The sequence below is a fragment of the Volvox carteri genome (genome assembly GCF_000143455.1).
Source record: "Volvox carteri f. nagariensis unplaced genomic scaffold VOLCAscaffold_1, whole genome shotgun sequence".
In the NCBI taxonomy this organism is placed as follows: Eukaryota; Viridiplantae; Chlorophyta; class Chlorophyceae; order Chlamydomonadales; family Volvocaceae; genus Volvox; species Volvox carteri.
This window is the reverse complement of record NW_003307545.1, coordinates 3038875-3050659: the sequence shown is the minus strand read 5'-3', so window position 1 is coordinate 3050659 and position 11785 is coordinate 3038875. Positions and strand designations below refer to the sequence as shown.

Genomic DNA, 11785 nt, shown 5'->3' with positions numbered 1-11785 from the left:
GCAGCCTTGGCAAGTTGATTGAGAAGGGGGATGGGATACTGGCGCCGGACGTGATGGCATGGGGGCCCCGCTGGGACGCCTCATGTCACCCAGGTGTCGTCTGAGGACCATGTGGGACATAGGGCCGACAAACAGGGGGCGACCGTAGGGGGAGGAGGACGCACAGCTGCATGTACTGGCAGATAGCGGGGCGGGAGGGGGGACGGGAGACGCATAACAGACACTGTGTTTGCCGAGGGCCTGGAAGGGGACTGACACTGACAAGGGAATGGTCTGACGCTGTGGACGGTGTCTGTCTGTTTGTCTGTCGCTGCGGCAGTAGTAAGCAGTTCCCAACCGCATTAAGTAGGTGCCGTACCGTACGTATAGATATAACTGGTATTCATGCGGTTCACAGCAGCAGCACGATGTGCAACCCGCGAGCATGACGACTTGTCTTGAGTGCTCGCGGAAGAGCGCAATGATGAAGATGAAGATGGGCGGGTGGGTTCCAGAAGCATAGCGCAGGCGGTGGCAGCGAGCTTTTTACTTTACAGAGGTGGTGGTTAATTAGTTGGCTGCTATGTTATAGTTTAACGGCATAAGTCCTCCCTCTCTGCGGAAACGCGGTCTACATGACTTCAAAAATTGTAGCAAAGTAGTAGCAGCTGCTACAGCTGCTGCTGCCTCTAGTTTGCGGGCGGGCGGGCATGGCCCTGGCGCGGTGGGCCTCGTGTCGCCGCCACCGCCGCGGCCGAGTCTCATCGTCCACTTCCGCGACCCGCCAGGCGGCATTTGCTCTGCGCCGTGGCGTGGCGTGGCGCCGCCAGTATTGGCTTGGAGAATAGAATTTTCGAGCTTTGATTGACATTATAGGCGTCTCTGCTATATACTGTGGTTGGGTATACGTACCTTTCTCCTTGTGGGGGGAAGGGGGGCCCTTGGGGGTTGTCCTGGTGTGCAATACTTTCTTGTGGCAATGAAGATAGAGGGGATGTTATCGTGCTGCTGCGTTGCAGTGTGGCTGATAGTTTGTATATATAGGTGTGGCCTCGGTATTGTGGCGGTGTGGGATGACTAGTGAGCGAGATTATTTTATGACCAGCGGAGCAGATAAAAGATTAACAGAAACGGTTTACGAGTTGGAGGAGGACGGCGGCTGTGTGAAACTTCGGACTTGTATGTGGTCGTGTGTGGGCGGAGAGGGAGGTTGGACTCCCGCGTCGTTTGCACGGATCATGGCTGCTGCCGTACTGCCTCGAACACTGCTACCGTGCATTTGAATTTTTGTGTTCATACCCGCTGCTTAAGGTTTCGTTGTTTTTGAACTGTCGCTGCCTTGGATGGGTGCTGTCAGTGCATTCATTGGTGCGTGTGGTGTAATGATAACGGCGAAGCCTGTTGTTAGGTATCGTACGTTTCCCCTGGTTCCGCTCGCCGTGGTGGTTTCGGAGGTAACGGCGGGTTACCTTATAGGGCGGTTCCCTTGGTTGCGGGTGCGGTGTGTGGAGAGCATGGGGAGAGATGTGTATGGGACAGCTGGGCGGAAGACGTGACGAGTTCTTGTTGGAGCTCCCTGCTCAGCTCACTGTTGTATGTATATACGTATGTATGTATGTATGTGTGCATGCATGCAGCTGCCGCCGATACGCCGCTGGCTCTATGCCGCCATGTCACACAGGCATGCCACAAAATACGGATTTGGGAGGCTCTCGGCCTCCGGCCCTGACCTGCCTGCGCACTCTGCTCTGTCTGTCAAGGATGTTGGTAACTAAACGCGCGACGGGGCAGAGCCACGATCGTGAAGACGTTATAGCCACAGGGTACCGGTTCCTGGGTTGGACTGCCAGAGTCCTCAGCAGACCAGGTCCCAACCCTCGAGACTAAAAGCTAGACTTCGTGCACAAATTTTAACCGTCTTAACCGTCATTACTACCCTTTAAGAGGGCAAATCGTGCTAGGAGTCTCATCTATAAAATCCTAAGCAACACGAGGTCCGTCCCGTCTGGCTCGTCGTCAAGACCGCGTGGCTCTCTTACCTCTTTTCACCCCTCTTTCCATTTCCCGCCACAGCCACCTCCCTCTCTCCTCCCTCTCGTTCTCCGCGCGCAAGGACAGATCAGGCTCACGGAGCAGCAACGTTATACCCGTGGGGGCTGTTATAATTGAAGACGAAGACACTCTCTTTCCCGCCCTGATACAGCAACCGTAGCAAGGGGGACTACTAAGGGGCACTACACACGCACAGCCACTGCTATTAAGTTCTTGCTAGACGCGCCATCGAGGTCATCCCCGTGCGCTCGCTACTTGACCCTGAAAGGGCGTCCGACCTACAACTACCACACACACGTCTCCGTCATACATGGCATGCCTGCAGCGCCTGTGACAGGAGTCTCCCTCAACTATAATGCTCAAGCTATTAGTCCCCGTGCCCTCCCCGCTCTCACGGATATCAAATCCGTCATGCTGCTGACCTTGCAGCACTAAGTCAAAATGCCATGCTCAAACCCCGCACATCACAACGCCGGCGGGTGGGAACGTCCCCTCAAAAGCTCTGCCCCCCAAGCACCGTGTCGCGTCACATCCCAATGGGGCTGACATATTTTACTTGTCTTGTGCCGACCAGGAAAGGGCATATAACAGACCGCCAGGGCTTTCACTTAGGGGGATGAAAGCCCTAGTCAGCGGCCCCATACAACCAAATATCTTCTCCACCATACCACCTCAGCCGCTGGGTCCCCTCACAGCTAAATATGAATCACGTGCTGTTCTGTCGCATCAAAGCTCCTCCATACTGTTAGTTCTAAACTACCACCGCAGCAGCAGTTGCAGACGCACGGCACATCTCCACGACGCCATGAATCCGGGGTGTCCGCCCCCCGTGCCAACGTGAAGACTCGGACCCTCCGCCTATCGCATCCTTGCCGCGCCGCCAGAGGCACAGACCCTGCCCTCATCCCTCACCCCTTGCCCCCACCTGACGACGACAGCTCCACGTCCTGGCTCCCCTGCGGCCCCACAGCTCCCGACCCAGGCCCCGCGTCCCCCACCGACTTAAGCACGGAAGTGATAGCCCGCTTACTAAGCACGTAGCCGTACACTATCGTCACGCAGAGCAGCGCCATATATATGGATGAGCTCACGAGCATATGTATGCGACTGCCGTCGCTGTCGCTATCGCCGCCATCGCCACCGGGGTTGGCGCGGCGGTACCTGTATTGCGGCACCAGCTTGCCGCGGGCGAGCTCTGCCACGACGCTCGTTGAGAGTGTGCCTGTTCGTACATGCACGGATTCAAGGATACGGACGCCTGTTTTACGGCAGTGGTTCGGCGATTGCTTTGACTCGGAAGTGGGTTCAGGAACAATTTCACGTGCAGGGTGAGTGCCCCCATGCAGCGGCCACCAATGCGGTTCCTAGCACGCACAAAGCACCGGGAAAGGAAGTGGCGCTTACCTAAATATACATAGAGGCAGGTCCACGGGATGATGGCGGCAGCGGAGGAGAGCGAGTAGGCAAAGAAGGAGATGGGCGTGAGCGCGGCAGCGTAGTTGAGGATGTTGTACGGCAGGATGGGTGACAGACGCAGCAGACACATGAGCTTCCAGCCCTCCTTCTTGATGGCCGCCTCCTGGGACCCGACACGGCAGGAAGGGAAGGGAAGGGAAGCGAAGTAGAGCGGAACGACTGTCTGAACAATTTGCAGGAATTGGCGACCTCTACTGCGTCTTGGGTTACCGCGTGTGTCTGTCTGTGTGTGTCTGTCTGTGTGTGTCTGTCTGTGTGTGTCTGTCTGTGTGTGTCTGTCTGTGTGTGTCTGTCTGTGTGTGTCTGTCTGTCTGTGTGTGTCTGTCTGTGTGTGTCTGTCTGTGTGTGTCTGTCTGTGTGTGTCTGTCTGTGTGTGTCTGTCTGTGTGTGTCTGCAAGTACTCACAGCAAGTACTCTACTCCGAAATTCACTATTACTACTACTACCACTTCAAAGTACTTCCTTATTACAACAATCTTCACCTCTTCCACAATCATAACTGCCACCGCACGGACCAAAAGACGCAAGCGCAGGAACTCCCCTTTGCTAAAGGGGGCCTTATTAATCAACACCAACACGCACGCTGTGCGTTTCACACACATAAACACATCCACTCGCGACTCTAGTCCGTCATGACATGACAATACAGAGACAGATTTTTTGCACGCACATACATACGCACACACACTCACTATTTGCGGGAAGTTGGGGACCCGCTGCACCAGGTAGGCCTTGACAGACGACCGGAATAGGTACCGCCCCAGCAGGAAGGCCAGCGACTGCCCCACGGCTGACGCGAACCACGACACCACGAGCCCCGCGTACAGGCCGTACAGCGCACCCGTGATGGCCTGTACAGCATGATGTACGACAAACGGAGTGGAGGGTGCGCGACGGGTCAGGGGCCGGTAGTGGTGGTGATGGTGATGGCAATGGTGCACAGATTTGAAGGTGCTGCACAGGTTTTTGCTTCTTTTTTTTCTGGAGAGCAGCCGAGCCGTCGTCTGTTTATGCTGATGCCGATGGCGATGCAGTTGGTCGTTGGTCATAACGGACATAACTGCCGCTGGCAGCTACTTTGCTGGCCGCCGCTCTGCGATAACAGCTAGCGAACAGCTAGCTGACTGCTTATTCGTTCCTTCCACGCCTCCATCTCCTCCTGCCCTTCCGCGAATGGATTGATGGTGGGTACAACCTCGCTCCCATTGCATCGACACGTCGCCCCGGCGGCCATGCCTCTCCGTTCCATTCCCCGATACCTCAGATCCCGTAGATGTGGTGCCGCAATCCAAGTTGCCGCAAATGGGCCTTACAGATTACAGAGGACTTACAAAACCCCCACCCCAGGCCCGAGGTTTGGACCAAGAAGGGGACACAATCTTTATGGTTCCCCATCGCCAAGGCAGCTATCGCGTCAGTCACGTCTTGCGTTACCGGCGAGCACGCGAGTGCTAGCTGGCTGGCCCGCGTGTTGTCGCGTCGTGCCCGCCCGGTTCCTTCCGAAGCTTCTTACCTGGAGCAGCATGGCCGGGAAGAGCAGCACCACCGCGGAGATGTGGAACAGCACGAAGACGTGCAGGGAGCCCAGCGGGTTGGCCTGGGTGGGGAGATAGTGGGGTGTGGTGGGTGGGTGGGTGCTAGTGGGGTGTGGTGGGTGGGTTGTAGTGGGTGGATTAGTCTGGGTGGGATAGCCTGGGTGGGTGAGCGAGCAGGTGGATAGCCATCCCGAGGACGCAGTCGGGTCCAGGGCAGGATCGGATCGGTGCAGTCGGGCCATTGCACAGTTTTAATCTCTGTATGGCCGCCGCTACTGCCGCCGCCACCCCAACCGCTGCAGCAGGCAGAAGGACGCTAACCAAGGTCTCGGCACGACGTAAGCCAATGCCAGTATGGCTGAGAAGCTAAGGAAACGTACACACTAAACTGTCCTACACGGAAAGCGGAGTTCGCTTCATCACTCAACCGCCACAAGAGACGTGAAAAACCGTGACCGGAACCACCAAGTGACTGGCCCCAAATTGAGAGGCAGTCCGGAGGTGTTGCCTCTTGAAGCTGTGGATAACCCCGTGCAGAGCCCTGGTGCTGCATGATCTGGTTGCCTCGTCATTTCCATGCGACCACAACGGAGAGGAAATACACACCCAACCTGCCTAGGATACTGCGCTGTACGCGCACCACAGCCGGCTCTGTGCAATGCGGGGAACGCACCGCCCCACGGTTGTGCACGAAGAGCAATCGATGAAAGGTGTCGTACAGATTGTACGGCTGACAGCGGACTGGGTGACGCTGCAAAGTGTGTAATCTTGATTCATTTCCCCTATTCGGAGGCCTAATGAGGAGGTTAGTTAAGCCATAGTGCGCGCGCGTGCGGGGTGGGGGGGCGAGGGGGAAAGACGAACCACGAACGAATGAAGCCGCGCGCCCAGGCAAGAGTGTGTGTGGTGGTAGAAAAGAAGTGTCTCCAGAAACCTCCGCCGTTCGTGGCCTGGGTTTCATGCTCATGCACGACATCTCTTCTATGCCGTCGTGTAATTCGCCGCCATAGACTGCCAGGCGAGCCAAAGCCGGCGCTGCTGCTGTTGCTGCAGTTGTGGACTTCCCCCCAACGATGGGACATCACGGTTGATCCTCCGCTTTGGCCCGTGCGCACGCCCGCACGAGCAGCTTGTAAAGCTCGACGTAAACACCTCCTTTACCCGACGGATCGTATGCCTTCTTACCGCCTTGTGAGTTGCGCAAGTGGGGTCTGGAACGTTAGATATAGGTTGGTTGTGCGCGTAGGACTGGTGTATGATAGGCCCGCCCAGGCCCTCGCACCTGTATTTTGAGCACGAAGTGCGCCAGCTCGCCGCTGTGCACGTACTTATAGCTGAGCAGGGAAAGTCCAGCGAATACGAGCAGAGCCAGCAGTCTGCCCCCTTGCATATCTGTGGTTCGTGCCCGCACGCCTCCCGAGGGTAGCCCAGGTGCGATGCTGACGCTGCTACTGCTGCCTGCTGCGGCGTCTGTCCCGCCATTTGCGGACAGCGCCGACGATGAGCGTGAGGCTAATATTTGTGCGGTTTCGCTGGAGGAAGCTGTGGTTGTGCTTGTCTCAGCGCGCGAGACCATCAAAGGGCTAGTGCAAAGGTGTGCGCCGTCGCCCCTTGCCTTGGGAGTTCCGCTGCCATCAAAAGCTAAGCAGCTCCCCTGGTGATTCAGGTCCAATCTAGCCGATTTGCACCATACGCGCTTCAATTTGTAAGAGTTAAGAATTGAACTTCAATTATGCATCAACAATCCGTTGTTTGCGAGGAAGTACAGTAAAACAATAATACATGACTGTGCTTTGGGAAGTCGTGGGAAAACGGAAACTTATGGATTGTGCTGCCAACGAATCGTCATGCATAAAATCCAGGGGGTTGGTGGCATTGTGCACGGTATATACATCGTAAATAGAAACTGCATATACGCATGGGAAACTGCTTTATGTGGATCAACAATTATTAAACTGTCCTACCCTCCCCACCCAGCCGTTGCACCTATTGCGGACACACAAATTAGACGCTGTTTACACTTTACCGAAAATCACGAACCCGAACATTCAGATGTATCATGGTATCTTGACCTGACAACTGGCAAAGCGCGACTTGCATGTAACTTTGACTTGCCACAGGCCAAATGTTGACGCCGTGCGCAGCTCCACCATAAAAACAGAGCTTTCGATCATGTACCTTGCAAGCTTTTAAACTGATGCGCGTCGTACTAATGAAGCGATCCGAAACGCTGCTGGGTGGGCGGACCCGGCCGTCTTGGCTCTGCCGAAACCTTCCGGTCGCATCCCCCGGTCGGATCCGAGACCCGCGTCCGCGCTCTCAGACACGCAGGGCAAACCTACTAGCTCAACTGGACACTCTTTCAGTATTGGTTAGGCCTACTGCATCTTCAGTTTGTCGTAATACGCATGCAACGCACTAACCTACCTCCAAAACACCATTCCAATCCACTCCTGCCTGACCTTCACAAACGTGTTATGCCTGGAATCGATACCGCTGGCGTAGTCTAACCCCTGAGCTACTTGCACGCGCACAGCTGACTCTTACCTCGCCTTGAAACAGGTCCTGTCTCCCGTTCCAACGCAGCTTCCAGCGCTCCCCTCCGCAGTCCTCCATAAGGAGCACTTGGCTGTGTAGCCTGCGCCAAAAGGCAGTCCAGCAGCACAATGCCGTTCGACCTGCTATCCGGAAAATTCATCCCAGAGAAGACAAACATATGGCGTGACTGCGTTGACGGCTACTACGACTGGGTCAAGGAGCACATCCTGGATGGTGCGCCGCTCAACGAGGCCGACCACTGCGGTGATCCCCCCCTCATCCTGGCCGCCGGAAACGGTACGATTCCCAATGCAGACCGGCAGGGCAGTAGCCAGTACAGACGTCTCCACACTAGGCGAAGCTTTTCTTTGGACTAGGAAAAGCCAATGGTTGGAAACCGGCGCGAGCGAGCGGCCCTCTGGGCTCGGACCTAGGGCAGGACTGCATGGCGATTTGGGTCGTTGGCACACATACCTTGTAACCACGTATCTCTCTGATAAACGAGACGGGACGCGGTCAACAGTTGCCTTCGCCATTTGGGTCAACCGATTGGGCTTATGTGGGCGCTCGATTGGGTTTTCGTGAAGACAGGTTTCTGGTCTCGCCCGTCCTCCTCTACACACTGCCGTTGGTGCGTCCTTCTTCATCATGGGCTTCGGGGAAGAAGGGCTTGAAGACTTGAAATGGCATCTGTGCGCTTTATCCGAGAAGCAATCCAGCAGTAACTTATTCGACTCCATAGTTGTGATTGAAGCAGTATGCACGGCGGAAATGAGATTTCCAGGGATGCCCCTCCACGACCCGTTTCTGAACCCTGCTGCAACGACCCTCCGCCGGCCACTTAATGTTTTTCAACATTCTTCATCCTCCGGGGTTTATGACGGCTCTCTCTGACTCCTTGCTGCCTAAGTTACCCGTACACACGCTCCTGTCGCCTTGCCACCTCCTCAACCTTCAGCTCGAACCAGAAACCCACAACACATAGGAACCCCGGACCTTTGGCCTCTTTCCCCCCCGGACTCTAACCCGCCAAACCCTCGCACTGTGCTCCTTCAAAACCGCGACAAATTCCTCCTAATTCACAATAGGTCACAAATCCTGCGTGAAGCTGCTCCTGGATGAGGGAGCTGACATTGAGCAGCGCAATGTGGTGAGACCGAGGGATCAATGGGACGTTCCCGCTTGTTCGCACACCGCCGTTGCTTTTCCGCGTCGCTTGCACCTGCATACACCTGCGTTCCTTGCGTACATCCCTGCCCACCCTGGCCCATCCCTCGTCCCGGCCTGGCCCGTTGTTCGTTTCCCTAGATGAAAGAAACCGCCCTCATCCGCGCCTCCCACAACGGGCACCTGCACACGGTTCGCTATCTAATTGAGAGGGGCGCCCGTGTGGATGCCGTGGACTTGGTAGGTTGGTGGCTGTTTGGCTTGGTTTATGGGTGACCAGCTACGTGGGAGGGTGTGTGAATGCGTGCGTGTAATTGACTGACCGGGTCGCTGACCCTCGCGGGTCGGTGGGCTTGGTTGGGATTGGGTGGGACTGCTGTGGACCTATGGACCGCCTCCGTGCTGGTTTGGCTCCCCATGACCCCAAGCCGCCGCGTCGATATAAACCCTTGCTGTTACATCCCACATTATTCGGCGTCTCCATGACATAACCATGCACTCCACGACACGCACAGACAGGCACCAAACAGGGCATTGTAACCCGCCTGGCTTTACCTCTTGCCAACCCGCGCCTGCGCCTGTGCCGTGTTACGTGTGCACGTGTGAACATGTGCCTCCCCCGCGTCCTCGCATCCGCGCCATAACCCCGTTCGGCTCACCCAACACGTGGTATTGTTACATGCTACACGCCACAGGGCGACAACACCGCTCTGCATTGGGCCGCCATGCGAGGTCACGTAGAGGTGGTGCGGGCGCTCCTGCTCACCGGGGCCGACCGGCAAGCTATTAACGGCCAGGGCCGCACACCCCTGGACCTGTGCCAGCCCCAGTGGTCGACGGCCTATAAGTTCGTGCGTACGGAGCTTACCCGCTGAGGTACCGCAGAGGCCGCGCATCAGGGGCGCTGAACGACGCCACGGGGGTTTTTGAAGCTAGGGGAGCTACGAAGATGCGGTTTTTTGAATTCAGAGCTCGAAATGAAGTCGCGCCTTTGTTGACTATGTGGAAGTTGGCTGTTGATTCGTAGCTGGCGGGGTTGCTGGGTGGGTGAGTGGTTAAGGGTTGGGGGCGGTCGGCGGGGGTTATGGGGACCTAGAGAATCAGAACCGCGGTTGTGGAGTGGTGCGTGGACCTTTGCTTGGCAGAGTCCGAGATTAAATATATAATCGTCCACGTGGCCCACGGCTTTAGTGGACGGCCCCCGTACTCGTGCGGAGCTTATAAATCTTGTAAATCTTTAAGCCCAGTTGGACATCAGCAGGCTTCCGCGATTGCGAGTGGGAGGATGGGGAGTGAGTGCGTGCGGCAAAGTTTCACGCGCGTGCAGGCAGTGACCGGTGCTTGGGAGGTTTGCGCGTAGGCTGCTGACTGTGTAGGGAAGTTGGATGCGGATTCGAAAGCTACAGGGTTTTAAAAGGCGGCGCGGCGAGGACGTACATGTTTCTTTTATGTTCAGGTAACCTTTGCGGCATATGACATAGTCTGGATATGCGCTCAGGAACGTGAGCGACAGGCTAATTGCAAACCAATGTCAGCGCGAAGATGTTTATCCACACTGGGCGGCCAGCGGTTCGCAAACCTCGGTGGGGAACGAAGCGGGAATGGCAAAGCAAGTTTCATGCGCGGTGGAGTCCGCACTACCGATGCCCTAAAATAGGGACTCAGAGACGTTTACGTTTACTTTTACAAGCTTCAAGCTTGTACGGTCCAGACGAGCCAAAAGGCTCATGAACCGCCAAACTGGAAACAGGAACTCAAAAAAGAGAAATGCCAATACCCAACAATAACAGATTGATTAATCTTCAACGTACTGCAACCTGCATCTTCTAATGTCGTCCAGGACGCGCGCTAACCCGCGTTGATCCTTGACGCCCATAATCTCGATCATGCGGTCCCCAGGAGTAACCCCCAGGTCCCAAAGCTTCAAACGGATATTCGCATACGCAGGACAATCTAGCAGCACGTGACATTCATCTTCAACAGCTTGCCGGTTCCCACAGACCCGGCACCACCGGGCAGACCGTTCCCTACCGTGCGGTCGATTAACCGCCAAAGGCCAAACACACATCCTGAAACGCATCAGCGTGACGTGCTGTTTTGGCGAGATATAGGCGCTGCCATGCTTGGGCAAACCCATCCAATGCTTATAGCGGCACATCTTTACCCCTGGTTGCCTATTATCTGAAACAAACAAAGCTGGATCCACTGTTAACCGCTCAGAGAGTATGTTTCCAAATTTGTCAGCAGTAGTTTCGTTAGTTAAAATGTCAGCTGCAAACGGTGCGGCCTAACGGCTGTCGAGGACTTGCGCACACCGGAGGGCACGTGGCAAGGCAGATTAGCTCCTGCTACGAGTCTATTGCCATTGCCATTTCTGTTACAGATATTGGCTGTGCTCTTACGGCCTGATCGATGAAAAGGCCGCACCGAACCAAAAGGAAAAGAAATAATGTAGTAGAGCGAAAAGGGCGGGCGACGCGGCCTCCAGGGTGGGAGGGCGGGGCGCGTGCTGAACAACAAAAACAAGATACAGAAAACCTGCAACACGCGCTATTTATGCAAAAGACGATCCTGAGGACACGGATCGCCGGCCTCAAGTCGTACCACTTAAAACGGCCGTAAGGCCCTACGCCTTAGCTAACCCGGCTCAAGCTTCGCATAGCCCGCATTAGCTCCTGCTACGAGTCTATTGCCAAAAGGAAAGACACCCCCTCTCAGCGGTTAAAGTACTGACCCATCACCGGCGCGACACGCCGGGCCGCGAGAGGGCCAAAGAAGGCGACCGCACGAGGGCAGCCACGGACCCCCAAATCGAGGTAGTTCTCCCGCAACGCCGACGAGCCTGCGGCCCAGCCACCAAATGCTTCGATGATATCCAGTGGCACTCCCGCCGCACGGGCGGCCGAGGCACCACCCCGCCGCAAACTATAAAGGGTGTGGACGGAACGAAGGCCCTCCAGGCCACACTGCGCCAAAACACGATCGAACCAACGCTCGGCCCCCTGAGTCGTCTGGCGCTCCGGCCATAAACGCGCAGG

The 11785-nt window shown here is 56.1% G+C and overlaps 2 protein-coding genes across 2 annotated transcripts; one reads left to right on the top strand and one right to left on the bottom strand.

The window, feature by feature from the left end:
- Positions 1–740: 740 nt before the first annotated feature.
- VOLCADRAFT_86135 (uncharacterized protein) lies at positions 741–6432 on the bottom strand (the record flags this gene model as incomplete). Its single annotated transcript, XM_002945759.1, has 6 exons — positions 741–898; positions 2957–3253; positions 3436–3610; positions 4200–4358; positions 5021–5104; positions 6325–6432. 6 exons carry the CDS (start codon positions 6430–6432, stop codon positions 741–743), a joined length of 981 nt encoding a protein of 326 aa, XP_002945805.1.
- Positions 6433–7708: 1276 nt separating this feature from the next.
- On the top strand, positions 7709–7877 carry VOLCADRAFT_115730 (uncharacterized protein; the record flags this gene model as incomplete). Its single annotated transcript, XM_002946107.1, has 1 exon — positions 7709–7877. A coding segment is annotated over one exon (169 nt), but the record flags the coding sequence as incomplete, so codon positions are not given.
- Between the last annotated feature and the right edge of the window lie 3908 nt (positions 7878–11785).